General features: G+C 40.4%; 1 protein-coding gene across 2 annotated transcripts in view; it reads left to right on the top strand.

The window, feature by feature from the left end:
- The window catches only part of LOC124593590 (DNA polymerase theta), a 338,073-nt gene that overhangs the window by 129,593 nt on the left and 189,098 nt on the right, over nucleotides 1–19,382 (top strand). For both annotated transcript variants that reach the window (XM_047131990.1, XM_047132069.1), the window contains 2 exons: nucleotides 10,617–10,750; nucleotides 10,867–11,169. In XM_047131990.1, the coding sequence (XP_046987946.1) occupies nucleotides 10,617–10,750; nucleotides 10,867–11,169 (437 nt within the window). The remainder of the gene's footprint in view (nucleotides 1–10,616; nucleotides 10,751–10,866; nucleotides 11,170–19,382) is intronic.

Here is a 19,382-nt window from a genome sequence, read left to right as displayed (position 1 = left end):
TACCCTCGTCATCCTTTGGTAGTGACAATCCAGGAGTCCATCTATGCCCTGGACTGGTCCAATTGTTCAGTGGTGTTTGTCTGGACCCCATGTCATGTCGGAATCCCAGGCAACGAACTTGCTGACAGGCTGGCCAAACAAGCTTTGCGGAAACTGCTTATTGAGATCAGCTTCTCTGAAACTGACCTGTATTCAGTATTTTGCTGCAAGATTTTGCAGCTTTAGGAGATGGAATGGCATAACCTCAGTACGCACAATAAGCTGCTTGCCATTAAGGAAACTGCGAATGTGTGGAAGACCTCTGTTCGCGCCTCTTGCAGGGACTTTGTGGTTCTTTGTCAGCTCCGCATTGGCCATACGTGGCTGACGCATGGTTACCTCCTCCATCACGAGCACCCATCTCGGTGTCGCTGTGGCTCACGAAAGAAAGTCGCCCATCTCTTGCTGGACTGCCCACTTTTAGCTGCTCTGCGACGGATTTTTAACTTTCCCAGCACCCTACCTTTGGTGTTGGGTGACAATGCCTCAACAGCAGCTAAGTTTTACGTTTTATTCTTGAGGGTGAGTTTTATCATTTGCTCTAAGTTTTAGCACATGTCCTTTGTCCTTGGTTGTCTTCCACCCTAGTGCTTTCAGGGTGGAGGTTTTAATGTGTTGGAGAGTGGCTGGCTTTTCCTTTTTATCCTCATGGTCAGCCAGCCATGATAACCTGCATTCTTGTTTTAACCTCTTCTACCTCTTTCTTGCGTCTTTGCGGTTTTCTTTTCCCCTTTTGTCCATTTCATGTTTATTGCCCTTTAGTCGTTGTTGTGGTTTATCCTTTCATTCTGTTTTGTGTTGTAAGTCTCATTGTCTTATTCTTACCCTTGTGGCATTGTTTCTTTCGGAACAAGGGACCGATGACCTCGTAGTTTGGTGCCTTCCCCCCTCTTTTAAACCAACCAACCAATCAACTTTGTGTGATGTATCTTAAAGTGTAACAAGCGCAAAAAGGTCAACATTATACGTGAAAGCTTAGCTTCTCTTGCAGCTTATTCATCATCAATACCAATATTATATGTCAAAGCTTTGCTTTTCTTGTATCAACACCATGTATACTAATTTAAACCATAAACGTTTCCTATTTGTGAGTTCGCACTACTTAACAGTAATATTGCTATTGTCTGACTACACCATGTGTCCTATGCTCTGAATATTCGCTGTCATGGGCTGGCGAGATCACGTTACATGAGCTGTGACTGGATTACAAAAGCGCATCACAATCTCGATTTCAATGCTTCGGAAAGTAACATACAGTGTTTGGTGGAATTTGAATTGCTTTCATAATACAAAAATATGCAGCGTACATGTTGCTGCACATCAAAGATCTTTCTAAAACGTGGTTTTTTTCCCCTGAGTTAGTTTTCTGAAGTGCCGGGGTATTCTATGGTGGTGTATAAAACCGTAACCATTCAAACGGTTGATAAGTTTTACAGTTCCGAGAAAATGTGTACTGTCACTTAACGTGAAAAAAGTGTGTTTTCACCTGGGAGAAAGTGTGTTTTTAACCCGGGAAAATCCGGGAATTTTTTTTTTTCCTTTTCTGCGTGTACACCCTGACCTGGAATAAAGAAGTTGGTCTGAGAGCATATAAACAGCTTTTCTTGCATAGTCATCTTACACAAGGAAAGAAACAAGCAGAAAATACCTTGATGCTAAACTGAGCATTGTAATGTTGGAAAGATTGTGCCAGGAATGGATCAAGGGAAGTAAATATGTCTGATTGAACCCTTTCACATAAAGACAATATGCCAATATATTTAACCATTGTTATGCTGTTGGCCTGAAAAGGATAATTGTGAACTATGCTAACTTTAATCCGTGTCTCCCGTAGGGGAGAAAGCAAAGTTGTCAGACAAATACAGTTCTCACTTAGCAAATAAAGCTATTGTCAACTCAAAGAAAAATACAGAATCACTTGAATCTAAGAGAAGATTATCATCACTGCATGTTTTGATGTGCAGAAAGTGTGGTCTACTTTTCAGTCTGATATGAGCCTTTATTACTACAAACAGAATATCAGTCACATACCACTTTCTAGAATGGAGGCACTCCCAGAATGAATGTGACTCATTGCAAACTGATTGAAAGAAGAACTAGTCTGAGTATGTAGCAGATCAGTCAGTCACCTTAAGTAGAATGAGTAACGTCACTGAAAATTCTACACAGTTAAGTAAATGAACCAGGATTTAATATACAACTTCAAGTAAGTGGTGCAGATGCAACAGTGGATGTATGACACTAATAAATATAAGGTGATATGAAGTAAAGTACAGGAAATTGCTATCTTAGAAGAACGTACCAGGAAGAAGCAAAGTGTATCCGGAAGTGATCCAGAGTGGGGGCAGCTATCATCCTGTGACATCTTCAGGCATATCACAGATTCCTGCTGATCAGTAAACACAAGATGGAGGACCTCTTGTCCTTACACAACAGCAAGTGCATCCCAAGTGCTTATCAACAGTTTTATCAAAGCCTGGTTTTAACACAAAATGGTACACCATGACATTCTAATGGTGACATATCAAGTGCTGATGAGTGAGGATCTCCCCTGAAAAGTGCCGAGAACATCATAATACTTTACTTTGTCAGTTTTCTTCATCATAAATCTGTTGTAATGCAAGTTATGAAAGAAATATGCCCCAGATTTTTACAAAGAAAAACATCATAAGTCTATTTTTGAAAAGAGGTAGAGCATATTAGTACAGAATGTTTAAATCCCTTCATTTGTAACTGTTTTATCTGTGAAGCTTCAATAAAATTGAAATAAATTAAAATTCTGTGATTATGCCTTTTCTGCTTTTTTATTGTGTGGTAATAAGGAGAAAATGAGATTTGAAAAGTTAGGTCAGTAAAATTTAATACTGCAGGTGTGTTATAAAGATTCTAATACTATATAAACAATATTATGAAAAGGATAGATTACTACTCATCATAAAGATGACATGCAGAGTTGCAGACAAGCATGACAAAAAGACTGTTACCCAATTAAGTTTTTGGCCAACACCTTCTCAGAAACTAAAACACACACACATTCACACAAGCAAGCACACCTCACGCACTCATGCCCGGTATCTCTAACAACTCAGGCCAGAGTGCAACTGTATTGTGTCGCAACGAACCACCAGTCCGAGTGGGTGGGAAGGAGGAGGGAATCAGGGTATGGGTGGAGAGAGAGAAGTCAGCTCTACCTGGTAGGGCGTGCAGGTACTAGATGATGGTAGGACAAGGCTTCCAGGCACAGTGCGGAGAGCAGAAAAGTAGAAGAGTGGGAAAGGTAAAAAGACCGGTGATTGTGTTGGCAGATAGTGATGCACAGTGAGGGTGAGGGGATGTGAATTGGTAGGAGGTGATAGGACAGAGGTGGCGAAAACTGTACGTGGATGGGGTGTGGGGGGGGCAGACAATAGATTACCATAGGTTGAGGCCAGAGTGATTTTGGGAGCAGAGAATTTGTTGTAAGAACTTTCTATTCCAGTCCTGCCACAGGCTTAGCCTACTCCATCAGAGCCTGTCCACCTTTGAAAGCAGCCATGTCATTTACCAGCTCTGCTGCAGTCATTGCACAGCTTTTTATATTGGTATGACTATCAACCAGCTTCGCACCAGGATGACTGGCCACTGCCAAAGTGTGGCCAAGAGCCACCCTGTGGCACAACATGGAGCTGAACATAACATTCTTCATCTTAATGGCTACTCCACAACCTGGGTCATCTGAATTGTTCTCTCCAATCCTGCTTTTGTGAACTGTGCAGATGGGAGTTGTCCTTACAACACATTCTCTACTCCCGAAATCACTCTTGCCTCAACTTAGGGAAGACTGCTGCCGCCACACCCTTCACCCAACAGTTGCTGGCCCCTCTGTCCTATCACAACTTCTCAGTGCATATCCCCTCACCATAATTATGACCTGCTCTCTGCCAATGCACCCACAAGTTCCCCTTCTCAGCTCTTCTATTGACCCCCACCCCTTACCTGCCTCACAGCCCCCCCCCCCCCCAATACTTCTCCTGAAAGCCTGGTCCTGCCACCATCTAGTCTCTGCACATTGTGTGAAGTGTGCTGGCTTGTGTGAAATGTGTGTGTTTCCCTTTCTGAAAAAGGCTTTTTGTTGTGCCTGTTTGCAGCTCAACATGTCATCTTTAAGGTGCAGTAAAAGCTGTGGAGAGATACCAAGGCTTGATTGTAGGGAACAGGTTCAAGGAGATGTGATTTGAATAGTTATGTGGAGGTAAAGAGACTTACATTTTTTAGGATAGCATGGATAATTGCATGAAGATTGGTACATTTCAGTGACGTGAAAGAAGATGAACAGAAGTAAGCAGCAGCTATTAACTCTAAGTATTTTGTAGATCATGTTTGGGGTTCTAAACTTTGACAGGCAGAAACAGTGTATATACCATGTTTGGCCTTTTGATGAGTGACAAAGCGCCATTTAATCTGTGATTTCAGTTTGTCAGCAGCAGGAAGTTATATACACACACCAAAAAAAGTTTTCCATCACCTCGGTTCTGAGAGTTTTGGAACCCGTCCAGAAAATTGAAATAGAGATCAACATAAACATCATTTCCGCCCTTTTTATTGCTCATGTAAACCACACATTGCATGTTGCACCACCATGCAGCGAGACCTTCAGAGGTGGTGGTTCAAATTGCCGTACACACGGGTACCTCTAATACCCAGTAGCACGTCCTCTTGCATTGATGCATGCCTGTATTTGTCGTGGCATACTATCCACAAGTTCATCAAGGCACTATTGGTCCAGACTGTCCCACTCCTCAATGGTGATTCGTCGTAGATCCCTCAGAATGGTTGGTGGGTCACTTTGTCCATAAAAAGCCCTTTTCAATCTATCCCAGGTGTGTTCGATAGGGTTCATGTCTGGAGAACATGTTGTCCACTCTAGTTGAGCGATGTCATTATCCTGAAGGCAGTCATTGACAAACTGTGCAAGATGGGGCATCAATTGTGGTCCATGAAGGCAAATGCCTCGCAAATATGCTGCCACTGTGGTTGCACTATCGGTCGGAGGATGGCATTCACATACCGTAGAGCCGTTACGGCACCTTCCCTGACCACCAGCGGTGTAAGTCTGCCCCACATAATGCCACCCCAAAACAACAGGGAATATCCTCCTTCCTGCCCTCATTGGACTGTGTGTCTAAGGCTTTCAGCCTGACCGGGTTGCCTCCATACACGTCTCAGAAAATTGTCTGGTTGAAGGCATATGCGACACTCATCGGTGAAGAGAACATGATGCCAGTCTTGAGTGGTGCATTAGGCATGTTGTTCAGCCCATCTGTACCACACGGCATGGTATCGTGGTTGCAAAGATGGAACTCGCCATCAATGTCGGGAGTGAAGTTGCGCATCATGCAGCCTGTTGTGCACAGTTTGAGTTGTAACATGACATCCTGTAGCTTCAAGAAAAGCATTACTCACCATGGTGGCGTTGCTGTCAGGTTCCTCCGAGCCATTATCCCTAGGTAGCGGTAATTCACTGCAGTAGTAGCCCTTGGGCAGGCTGAGCGACGCATGTCATCGACAATTCCTGTCTCTTTGTATTTTCTCCATGTCCAAACAACATTGATTTGGTTCACTCTTAGATGCCTGGACACTTCCCTTGTTGAGAGTGCTTCCTGGTACAAAGTAACAATGCAGACGTGATGGAACTATGGTATTGGGACATGGTTGAACTACAGACAACACAAGTCGCGTACCTCCTTCCTGGTGGAATGACTGGAACTGATCGACTGTTAGACCCCATCCGTCTAATAGGCACTGCTCATGCATGGTTGTTTACATCTTGGGGTGGGTTTAGTGACTTCTCTGAGCAGTCAAAGGAACTGTGTGTGTGATACAATATCCACAGTCAACGTCTGTATTCAGGAATTCATGGAACCATGGTGATGCGAAACTTTTTTTGTGTGTGTAATACAAAATGATTAGCATCCATTGAAAAGTTAAAGTATATGGAGATGTAGCTCAGCAATGTATAAATGTTCAAGGCTCTCTAGAAAATTATGTGAATGATAGTATTATATTAACTGATTTAGACTTACTACAATCACATGGAAGGATGTATTGTTGCTCACCACATAGATGAGGCATTGAGTTGAAACAGACACAGTGAAAAAGAATGCTAGAAATGTTTAAGGTTTCAGACAAAATCCTTCCTCACAAGTAGCTCTCTCTCACATTCACAACAACAACTTGCACACTTCCTGATGCCCGGACCTTAGAACATGGGGGCAGTAATGATGTATGTGTTAGTTGTTTATTGGGTGAATGTGTAAGGGTTTTACTTCTGAGGAAGTATAAGGGTGGTTCAATTAAAAACCTTAAAAGTTCCAGAAAATTTCGAAAAGCCGTGTTATGGAGTTGGTAAGTGGCAGTAGTGTTCCTTGAGGTTCAGAAAGTGACCAAAAGGTGCCAGAGTGATGCTACAATGCAGGAAAGGTAGGCAGCAGTGGCCACAACAAGGTGGCCGTCCCAATCTAAATATAAACTGCAGCTGAGCAGTGATCTGTAATGGGTTTTTTGTGTAGTGAAGATGTCAAACCGATCGAAATTCATCGCAGAATGGCTGTGCAGTAGGTGTTTTGTGTTTGTCATTATAGCATGTGTACGAGTGGTGTACGAAGTTCAAAAGCAATGTAACTTCTATGGAGGATGTCCCAAGACGAGGGCAGGCTCACCAAGTAGTGACGGACGAGAACATCGCATTAGTGGAGGAACTTGTAAAGGAGAACAGATGTGTAATGCTGAACAAAATTGCCACAAGTTTAGAGATTTGCACCGGTTCAGTGCATAATATTGTTGATAATGTGCTGCACTGGAATAAGGCATCTGCAAGATGGGTGCTATATCAGTTGACTGCTGATTTGAAAGAACGTCATGTCAGTGCCTGTTAAGAACTTTTGCACCATTTCCACATTGAAGGGCATGCATTTCTGGGAAAAATTATTACAGATGATTGGACATGGGTCCACTATCACCAACCAGAAATAAAAAGTTCAAGCAAAGAATGGTGTCACAACTCATCACCGAAACCAAAAAAATTTCGCACTCAACTGTCTACTGGAAAAGTCATACTCATTCACTTCTGGAATGCAAATGGACTAATTTTGGAGCTTTACATGGATAGAGGAGTGACAATAACCGGCACTTCTTATTCAAACATGCTGAAAAATCAACTTCTCATTGCAGTCAGAAGTAAATGACGAGGACTTCTGATTTAAGGAGCATTACAATGCCTGGCTGCATACAGGTCATAAGATATTTGAGACTACTCAGGGGTATATCCTCTTTATTCATCAGACCATGCTTCTGAAAACTTCTGTCTGTTTGGTGCACTCAGAAAACCATCAGGAGTCAGGCATTTCAGAAGTGATGAAGAGGTGAAATCTGTGGTGTGAAAATGGCAATGTTCACAACCAAAAGTATTCTTTCATCGTGGTATCTTTGCACTTCTGAAGTAATGAAATATGTTAATTCAATGTCAGGGACACTACAGCGAAACATGACATGTCAATTCTTTGTTCATCATTACAATTTTAAAATATTATAGCAGTTTCATTAATCACTCTCATACTTTGTCTGAAAACTAAAATAATTCTAGTACTTTTTTTCATTGTGCCTGTCTGTGACTCAATGTCTTGTCTATGTTATGACTAGATATCTGTTTTCCCCATATTATTGTTATTACCTGCTGGATTTCCCCATTGCTTTATGGTACTTACAATACATTGGACTTACATTCAGGAAGACTGGAATTAAAATCACCATCTGGCAGTCCAGTGTGAGATCATCCTCGACTGTCGTAAATCACTTAAGGGGAGTATGAATGGCCTATCTTGCTAATGTTAAATTTGCTAACTCCATGACCCATTTTCTCAGGAACTACTTCATGCTACATTATGAAACTTTTGTGGGTTGCTTATACGTGTTTTGAGTACTTACTCCTCTAGTTTGATTGAAATATATATTACATAAGTTAAGATAGAAATTTTTCTCTGTTGTATATTTTTATATTACAATTTTCTATACGTTTTTGTGCATTTTGTCAGTAATGTGCAAGTTATCTCTAACATTCCAGAGGTATAGCACAATAAGGGTATTACAAATTAACTGTAAAATACGAAGAGTCTATCTTTTACAGTTACTGAGAAAACAGGTCATTTGTCTTAGAAAAATTTATTTTTCAGAAATTGCAATTGAAAATTATTTTTAAAAGAAACACACTTTTAAATAGAATCAACAGCTAAAATGCACCACCACTGTAGTCTTTATCTTAATCTACATTGGCAGAATGCATCCTCTTCCTTCTGTTCAAAGATCTTGCCCCCCTTGGACACTTTGTGGACTAGTAGCTCAGCATTCTTGACTCGCTGCTTGTCCAGTTCCTCTAGTATGTCTTGCGTATTCCAACCAGTCTTCACTCCCAATTCCTCTAAAACTTTTAGTCTACCAGCATTACCATCACTAAATGTGATAACAGCATCATACACACCAAGCTCCAATGTGTGGTACTCCACAAGTACATTTTTAGGTACTCTTGTCCACACTACATTGTTGAATGACTCATTCACATTTCATGTTTGCCCTATTAGACATTTCTTCAATAGATCTGGATTTGCCAAATCTCTATAAACTGGCTTTATAGCCAACATGATAGCCTCATGTAAAGAGTTCTTGTGGGTAAACTTATCTAAAGTACCAGCTGCTTCAGCTTTTTTATATTTACACCACTCGCCTGAACAAAGGTTGTGGATCAGATTGTCATCCTTTGATATTTGATAGAAAAAGGTTACCCACACAGCCTTTTTTATACCATCTAGGTTATTTTAGTTGCTTCTTATGGCTTGACCATAGTACTCCGATAGCTGATTGATGGTTTTGCCTAGTAGACGACCCTGAATAGTCTTGCCATCAGCAACTCCTGTTACCTCCATGAAGTCGTGTGCCCATTCTTTTCTGTATGTGGTTGACACATTCCAACTTTTCTGGTATCTTGTTACCATAAGATCTGCTATCAACAGCAGATTTGAATAAGCTACACTCACAACTCCAATGAACTGCACATAGCGAACCCCCTCGATTTTGTTCAGAGTGATGAAAAATGTTTACAGCTGAGGTACTCTCCATTCCTCCACCAGAGCCTGAATAATTCTTGATGCACTTTCCTTTGTGCTGCCTGTTTTTGTCTACATTTGACTTAGCAATATTGCATCCATGGCAATGTTTGCATAAAATTTCTACATCTAGGACCTTACCTGTGTCAATACTTGTGACAGCTGCACACGAGTTTAGAGACTGGTGGCCGCATCAAATGTAATTGTTATGTCTGTAGATGCCTCACTGTCTCTATTTTCCTCATCTGCCTTCTGTGTTGCGGTTTTCATTGATTCCTCTGCTACTTTTTCCACTTTGTCTAGTAAAATGTTTTTGTGTTTTGATATGCTTGTAGTGGGGCGTGGCAGATTCATTAGACCGCATAATACTTTCCCAGCAATAGGCCCATTTCCATTGCACCTCAGTCCGTAAAAATTCCTTATGTTTGTCTCAAATAATTTGTTATATTTGCACTTTTCTGAAGTAAAAAAGTGCTTCTGAAATTTACAATTTTCAGATGAATCTGTCAAACTACAAACTATCCCATATTGCTTTGAGGCATCTTCAGAGACGTTTATTTTTCCTCCACATAAACTACAACTTGTAAATTCACTGAACTGAGAATACTGAAATCTATAATGATGTTGATGTCTTTATCATTCACATTTCTCTTATTTAAATACATTCCACAAGTTTATTTTTGGAAGAGGAACTTGAGGGTGTAGAAGTGGGTGGAGCTGTACCTGTATTGACTGAACTGACATTCCTAACCTCACTTGTAACCTCTGGTACACGAGAATAAGTTCTGTAGTACCAATTTCCTCGGTTTTCTACTTTCTTGAAAGCTCCTTTTGCTCTTGTCATTGTCAGATGTTCTCGTAATAATTAGCTCACAGCATCAAGAGTACACTAGCACAACAGTAAAAAGAATGAAGCACTCACAAACGTTACACCAGCAATATTGCATGCACAATGCAAACAAGACTCACAACTGTCATGCAAGTCCTACCAACTTGTGGAGCTAAGTTTCAACTACAAATTAAACCAAACCACAGTCTTCTAGACCTTATGGTTCTTGAGACATAAGGTTATAGCTGACCAGTTGTTTACGAAATCCTAAAAACGTCCTCTGCAACCAATTAGATTAAATTCTATTAAAAATACTTCTAGTCAAACAAATTTAATAAATTGCACACCAAATTAATCAGCCAATTCCAAATAATATTTCTGCGTAAAAAACAAAAAATTGAAAATTTTCGACGAGATGGCCTTTTACACTCCCCTTAAGACAAATGCCGGGACAGATCCTTTGAAAAGAACGTGGCCAATTTTCTTGGCAGTCACTCCCTAATCCAAGCCTATGCCATGTCTCTAATGACTTAGTCATTGATAAGCTTTTAAAATGAGTCTACCTTTTGTTATTGTTTTGTGACAACTTTTTAACATCTAAAATTTTGTAACAGGTGAAAGTTTTCTTGTTTGCACAAAATCTGAGAAAAGAATTGGCGAAAAATTGATTCGATCAGATTTACAGCCAATAGAAAGTTGCCTAGGATTTGGAGAACTTTCAGCTAGTTTGAAGAGAGCAGTTTTGGAGGTATGATGATAATTGTTTGTCATCTTTGAGGTACTGTTTAATGAAAATGTCTTGATGATGCATATTCTAGTTAGTTATAATGTCATAAAACTTAGTAACTTTAATATTTTTTTTAGATAATAGCAAGTGGTGTAGCTACAACACCAGAACAGATAGATATTTATATGAACTGCACATTACTGGCTGCATCCAACTCGGTGTCGGAAAATCCCATTAAAGCATGCATAAAATTTTTGAAAGAAAATGAGTTGATCAGACTTCAGAACAAGGATGATAAAACACAATATGTGCCCACACCACTTGGTGCAGCCTGTTTGGCTGCATCCATTCCTCCTGATGATGGCCTAGAACTCTTCAGAGAGCTTCAGCGGGCAAGACAATGTTTTGTTTTGGAGAATGATTTACATCTAGTGTACCAGGTATGTAATCTCTGCAGTATGCCTAAATCTCTCTAGTACAATAATTTCAGTTACAGTGAGCAGTAATATCCTCATCTCCTCAGACAGGCAATGAATGTTTTGACATTTTCATCAAATTTGCATTTGAAGTCTTTGCTTGGTATTTTCAGTGTAAATGAGCAGAAAGCCAGCTGAAAGCGACTGTCTGAAAACTTGTATCACTGTGATTAGTCATCAATTTATCTTTTTCGTTAACACCTTTCTTCTTTTACTGAATATCTACACAAAATTTTGTAGCCACCTAGAACTGATTAAATGAACTCACTATAAAATTCTTAACATTTATACAGAACTGATTTCTCTCCAAAATTTATCTTTTTAGTTTCAAAGAACTCATTGCAAATTTATTTGTTTAATAAAGGAAAGGCAAGTGCCCATCTATAACTGACTGCTGTGTGATGCATAGAAACACTCAAAATAAAACAGTAATTACACTATCTTTAGACCTCTTGCTCTTTCTATGTTCTCTGGAAAAAGCATGCGGATGTGCGCACCTCCCTCCCTAACCCCCCCCCCCCCCCCCCCCCCGCCCGCCCACACACACACAAAAGAAACCACACACATACACAACACAACACAATACTGATGTCTTTTGTGTGTTTTTGTGCACCACACATCAGTCAGCTACAGGTGACTGGTTGCCTTTCCTTTATCTTACATATTATTCCATCCAGGAATTTCTATTGTTGATACGACTGAAAACTTATTTGCTTTCATTTAGTCACTGATTGTGATTGACACATTGTTATAGAAATACATCAACCAAACCTTAGCATGAATTTACTAGCATTCAGAATGTGACAGTTTTTTGCCTACACTTTTCCTTCATTTTTTTTTTTTTCTATTTAGACATTTAGGTAATTTTCATCGTTGAAATGATACTGTTTGCATCAAAAGGAGATTTTACTTGTGAAAACTATAAAATTACAAGGCAGATTGACTGGCCGCATTTAACTTCAGAAAGCAAAATACCATGAAGTACAGACAGACACAGCTTCTTAATTATCAATCTTCAAATTGATTGCCAACAATTCTTCTTGTCCATTCCTTTCTCTTCCCAATTAGTCTTTTCATTTACTCAAATGAACCTGCTGCTACATCTTGCACGTCTGCGTGTTCCTCTCTTGCCTTGAAGCATTTCTTCCGATGCATCAACTAGAAAACTGCAGTATTGGCATAAATGGCCAGTTAATCATTCTCTTCTTTCCCACACTGTTGGTGGTAGAAATTTTACTCTCTTATTCTTCTGATAGACTTTTCCCTTGTGCGCTTTCCTGTTCTATTCCACCTCCTCCTGAATTACATTTCAAACAGCTTCAAATGTCTCTTGTTGCATACAAAAATTCTCAATATTTATGTTCCTTGTTGTTAGCTGCTCATTTTCTTTGTAATAGGCTATCTTTCTGTGTGCAGTCTTGCTCTTTGTGTCAGACAAACTTTTGCCATCTGAGGTGATTTTACGTATCGTTTTTAGAATTTCTCTTCATTCTTCTCAGTGACAGTTACATTTCAGCAACTCTCATTTTTATTTCTATGCCATTAAACAGTATCACTTACATATACTCTGTACATTCTTCAATGTCTTTCTAAATATAAGTGTTGAACAACATTGGTGACAATTTACACTCTTGATGATTCCTTTCTGCACTTGCCTGTATGATGTGTATTTTGTTTTTATACTGTTCATACACAGTTTTTGCACCTCTGAAATCTAGTCTAGTAGTCGTTAACATTGCTCTGTTCACATTATCATAGGCTTTTTGTAGATCTATAAATGCAATAAATAATGATTCTTTTATGTCCAGCATTTTGTATATAACCTTTTGTAACATTAAGATAGCTTGCCATGTACCTCTATTAACTCTAAATCCAAGCTAGTCTTTAGCTTAATTCGGTTAATATTTTACTGCTTATTCGATTACGTAGCATTCTTGTCACTATTTTTGACATTTGTGACAATATACTTTGAGGGCATTGTTGTTCCAATTTAAATACAGGGTGCATACCTGGACAAGAAAAAAAAAATTCCCGGATTTTTCCCAGCTCTCCCGGTTAAAAATACATTTTCTCCCGGGTGAAAATTCACTTTTTCCATGTTAAGTGTCGGTATACTTTCCGTCGGAACTGTAAAACTTATCAATCCTTTGAATAGATATGGTTTTATACAGCAGCGTAGAATTTCTCGGCACTTTAGAAAATAAAACACAGGGGGGGAAAAAAAACACGTTTTGGAAAGATCTTTGATAAGCAGCAACATGTACGCTGCAAAGTTTTGTATTACGGAAGTATGAATTCGAATTCCACCAACAGGAAAAGTTAATGGTTTAAGTTACTATACATAGTGTTGCTACAAGAAAAGCAAAGCTTTCGCATATAATATTTGTCTCTAAGATTAATAAGCTACAAGAGAAGCTAAGCTTTCACATATAATGTTGATCTGTTTAGCGCATGTTATACTTTAAGGTACATCATACAAATATGCCAGCAAAATTTTTAATACCGACATAAATCTCTGATCTTCTGGGCTCAAAAATCTTCTACATGGCTCGTCAACAAAGAGTTGATTTTTAAATGAGAGCACGCGCTCAGTGATCTAAGATTCATCGTACATCCTCGCACATCTTGCGTAAAAGAAAATCTACTTTGAAAGTAACGCTTTTCAAACCACAATTCGCAATATTTTCCCGCGACCTGTTAGAAATAGATTCATTTCAGCAGTTGCCAGAGAGCGCCAGATAAGAGGCGTCACCGCGCTTGCGCAGCTACGGTGACGTAGGAAGCCAGTATGTTCGTACATGTAAAACATTAAAAGATCTTACTTACATTATGTCATTTAAAAAATACAAGACATCAGAGGATACTCCAAGAGTGTTGGAATTTCGTGAACCATACTAAAATGCATAGTTCGCCTTAAAGTGCACATTCGTATGTCCAGATTCCCAATGACGTAGGCCTCGACCTGATATTAAGCTTTTCGGTATGGTTTTCGGGATGTAAATTTTCTTGGAGTACCAGTACTGTATTATCTCATGTTTGGTTCTTTATTATGGCATAATGTCATGTGTGCTAGAAGATGAAAACGTGTACTTGAAATGCAGCGAACAGTTAAAACTAGCCAATAGTGAGGAATTAAACACTTCGTTTCAAATAAATTTACTGCCTCAGAGGAAATCTTAGTAAAGGCCAAATTTCTTTAGCAAACCGGCAAAAATAACTTTATTTTTCTGCAAGGCGACTAATGCTTGACTGTCAGAAAGGTGGAAATAAAATAAAATCTGAAACTAGTAACATATTTAAGCCTTCCGTAATTATGTGAATGTATTTTAATTCACTTAATAGCTCCCAGCCACATAGATCCGTCTTGTTTTCATTTGACGTGAGAGCAGTAAACAAAGAGGAAACAGAAAAATCACTAAATGTAAACACAGGTTTTTCCCGGTTTTTTCTCGGATGAAAAAATTCCCGGGTTTTTCCCGGATCTCCCGGTTGTCCTGGGTCGTATACACCCTGTAATGGTTCCAGATTTTTTACATGTTGGGATTATGAGATACTTTTTAAAAGCTTCTAAAATTTCATATATTCCTATGATCAGTCTAAAAATAGTCACGTGTTTCAGCGTACAATCCCTGTATCATTACTCCAGGCAGTTCATTACACCCCGATGTTTCATTAGTTTCCAATTCTTTTACTGCTTTAAGATACTCTTCCTTCATATTGCATATAGATCTTAACTCATATACCTAATCTTTTACTTGGAACTATCTCTACACCTGCATAAATTCCTTTTGCTCTAGTGCAAGGCTTCACAGCCAACATACTTCGTGACTAGATACACTATGTGATAAAAAGTATCTAGACACCCCCAAAAACATACATTTTTCATATTAGGTGCATTGTGGTGCCACCTACTGCCAGGTACTCCATATTAGCGACCTCAGTAGTCATTAGACATCGCGGGAAAGTAGAATGTGGTGCTCCACAGAACTCACGGACTTCAAATGTGGTGAAGTGATTGGGTGTCATTTGTATCATATGTCTGTACGCAAGACTTCCACACACCTAAACATCTATAGGTCCACTGTTTCCGATGTGATAGTGAAGTGGAAATGTGAAGGGACACGTGCAATACAGAAGTGTACAGGCCGACCTCGTCTATTGACTGACAGAGACCACCGACACTAGAAGAGGGTCGTAATGTGTAATAGGCAGGCATCTATCCAGACCATCCACTACATCACGATCCACTGCAAATACTGTGACAGTTAGGTGGGAGGTGAGAAAACTTGAATTTCATTGTCAAGCGTCTGCTCGTAAGCCACACATCACGCTGGTAAATGCCAAATGGCGCCTCGCTTCGTGTAAGGAGCGTAAACATTAGATGATTGAACAGTGGAAAGACACTGTGTGGAGTGACGAATCATGATGTGGTGGTCCAGTGGCAGGGTGTGGGTATGGCGAATGCCCGGTAAACTTCATCTACCAGCATGTGTAGTGCCAACAGTAAAATTTGGAGGCGGTGGTGCTATGGTGTGGTTGTGTTTTTCATGGAGGGGGCCTGCACCCCTTGTTTTTTTGTGTGGCACTATCACAGCACAGGCCTACATTGATGTTTTAAGCAACTTCTTCCTTCCCACTGTTGAAGAGCAATTCAGGGATGGCGATTGCATCTTTTAAAACCATCAACACCTGTTCATAATGCACGGCTGTGTAATGGACTGGCCTGCACAGAGTCCTGACCTGAACCCTATAGAACACCTTTGGGATGTTTTGGAATGCTGAATTCATGCCACGGCTCACCGACTGACATCAGTAGCTCTCCTCAGTGCAGCACTCCATGAAGAATGGGCTGCTATTCCCCAAGAAACCTACCAGCACCTGATTGAACGTATGCCTGTGAGAGTGGACGCTGTCATCAAGGCTAAGGGTGGGCGAACACAGTATAGAATTCCAGCATTTCTGATGGAGGGCGCCACGAACTTGTAAGTCATTTTTAGCCATGTGCATGAATACTTTTGATCACATAGTGTAACTACAGAAGGCTTGAGAGCAGTGGTGCCATTGTCATAGCACTGAGCAAGGAGGTAAGGAGCCATGTGGGGACTTGATATGGGATGATGCAGATGTAATGTATTAATTAATAGGTTAATTAATTTTGCAGTGATAAGTTTGTAACCCACAATAAACGAGGTTATATTGCTAAACATTAAGATAATAAACTATGGGAAAATGTGATATTACCATATAATTTTATTTTTAAATAGGTAGATATTTATCATGCTTGCTGATCACATATAACATGTGTAATAATTTGTAATCAGCTCTCATTCTCCTTCCAATTCTTCTGTTCCACAAGAACATTAGTGTGCATTGCAGATGTAGCTGCAGCGCTGGTGGATAGTGTTCAAAATCCATGTTAATACCACAGTCCTTCAGTGAAGATAATTTGGAAAATGAACTACGTTTGCTTTTATCAAACTGATTCTCAGGCATCAGTAGTTAGCTGAGTCACAAGCAGCAGCAGGGAAGTAACCGATTTTGGGACTTCTTTGGGACTGGGAGTTCCTAACTAAGAGCAAATTTTATAATATCATCTATGGGCTTTAATACTTTAGTTTCTTGAGTTTCTGCATGTTTATTTAGTATCTAATATCCACAGTTCTCGTGTTTTTGTTTGCGTTGGAAAGTAAACTGATTTTGTGACATATTACAAGTTCCTAACCAGGGGCTAATTATTTAGTTTCACCTGAGTGTTTCGGTAGCTAGGTTTTTGGATCTCAGCGTATTAATCTAATTTATTAGACACAGCTCCTGTGTTTTCATCAGTGTCTACAGTAGAGTTACGCAGAACATGCCGATAGTCCGTTTGTCTGCATAGTTTAGTTTTCCACGGTTTTTAGTATGGACAGGGACTGCGTTTGTTGTGTGTGGATGCAAGCCGAGTTGTTGACACTTCGCTCTCAGCTCGAGGTTGTGACGGCTTGGGTTACACAGCTTGGGGCTGCAGTGGAAAGGCACCACTGTTGTGGGCCAGCCGTGGGGATCCATTGGACATCCAGCACATCTGAGTCCTCCGATTGGTCCTCACCGGTGGCCAGACCATTTACTACTGGCACCGCAGTTGACCCATCACCTGTGGTCAAATGGGGGGTCGCCCCGGGGTGTAGCAGGTGGCGAAAGACTTCCCAGGCAGCCACACATAAGACCTCCTTGGTTTGTCTGACAAAGAGGTTCCAGGTGCTGTCTGTGGCTGACACTCTTGCTGAGCCAGATACTGTCACCTGTCCTGTTTCATAGGAAACCTCCCAGACTGCAAGATCTGGACAATCATAGAGGGTGGGATTATTGATAGATGGGAGCTCCACTGTTAGGTGCATTCTGGGGTTGCTTAGGGACATGGCTGCCAAGAAGGGAAAGAAAACCAATCTGCAATCTGTGTGCATACCAGATGGACTCATTCCAGATGTGGAATGGGTCTTCCCGGATGCCATGAAGAGCACAGGGTGCAACGAACTGCAGGTGGTGGCTCACGTCAGTACCAATGATGTGTGTCACTTTAGATCAGAAGAGATATCTCTGGTTTCGAGTGGCTAACAGAAGTGGTAAAGGCTGCCAGTCTTGCTTGCAAGATGAAAGGAGAGCTGACCATTTGCAGCATAATTGACAGGAGCGACTGTGGACCTCTTGTACAGAGTCGAGTGGAGGGTCTGAATCAGAGGCTAAGATAGTTCTGTGCCGTGTAGGCTGCAGATTCCTTGACTTGTGTCAAAGAGTGGTTGGATTTCGGGTTCCGCTGAATAGATCTGGTGTCCACTATACACAGGAGACAGCTACCCGGGTAGCAGGGGCTGTGAGGCGTGGACTGGGTGGCATTTTTAGGTTAGAGGGTCTCAGGAAAACACAAGAAGGGGCTTCAATCACAAAGGATGCAGGCCGAACACATGAAGAATGTACATACAGGAAGCATCGGTATAACAGCTGTAAATTGTCGTAGCTGTGTTGGGGAAGTACCAGAGCTCCAAGTGCTCAAGCGCTAATAGAAAGCACTGATGCTCAAATCGTTATAGGCACTGAAAGCTGGCTAAGCCAGAGAAAAGCGCAGCGGAAATTTTTGTGAAGAAGCTAACAGTTTGAATGTTGGGCTCCATAAGGTTCCATTTTGAAACGGTGTTCAGAAAGGATAGGCTAAACACGGTTGGCAGTGGCGTGTTTGTTGCTGTCAGGAGTAGTTTATTGTGTCGCAAAATTGAAGTAGAAGGTTCCTGTGAGTTAGTATGGGCAGAGGTCATTGTTGGAAACCGGAATAAAATAATAACTGGGCCCTTTTACCGAACTCCCAATTCAGATGATACAGTTGCTGAAAAGTTCCAAGGAAACTTGGGTTTGATTTCAAACATGTACCCAACTCATACGATTATAGTTGGTGGTGACTTTAATTTCCCCTTGGTATGTTGGCAAAAACACAGGTTTAATTCCAGAGGTACACTTAAAACATCATCCAAAATTGTGCTAAAGTCATTCTCTGAAAATTATTTTGAGCAGTTAGTTTACGAGCCCATGTAAATAGTAAATGGTTGTGAAAACACACTTGACTCCTTAGTAACAAATATTCCTGAGTTAATAGCGAGCATCAAAATGGATGGGGGACTGATGACCTTCGCTGTTTAGTCCCCCTTAAACATCCCAACAACCACCACCATCAAAATGGATACAGGGAGTAGTGAACACAGGGTTGTCAGAGCGAGATTGAATATTGTAACCCTCAAATCCTCCAAAAATAAACGAAAAATGTACCTATTCAAAAGAGCTGATAAAAACTCACCTGACTCCTTGCTGAGAGACAAATTAATAAGTGTAGACCAGATGTGGCTTGAATTCAAAGAAATGGTATCAGCAGCAATTGAGAGATTTATACCAAATAAATTGACAAACGATGAAACTGATCCTCCATGGTACACAGAATGGGTCAGAACACTGTTGCAGAAACAACGAAACAAACATGCTAAATTTAAACAGACGCAAAATCCCCAAGACTGGCCATCTTTTACAGAAACTCAAAATTTAGCGCGGTCTTCAATGCGAGATGCTTATAATCATTTCCACAACGAAACTTTGTCTCGAAAGCTGGCAGAAAATACAAAGAGATTCTGGTCTTATGTGGAGTGTGTTAGCAGCAA

The sequence above is a fragment of the Schistocerca americana genome, chromosome 1, assembly GCF_021461395.2.
Source record: "Schistocerca americana isolate TAMUIC-IGC-003095 chromosome 1, iqSchAmer2.1, whole genome shotgun sequence".
In the NCBI taxonomy this organism is placed as follows: Eukaryota; Metazoa; Arthropoda; class Insecta; order Orthoptera; family Acrididae; genus Schistocerca; species Schistocerca americana.
This window is presented reverse-complemented; position numbering and strand designations above follow the sequence as displayed.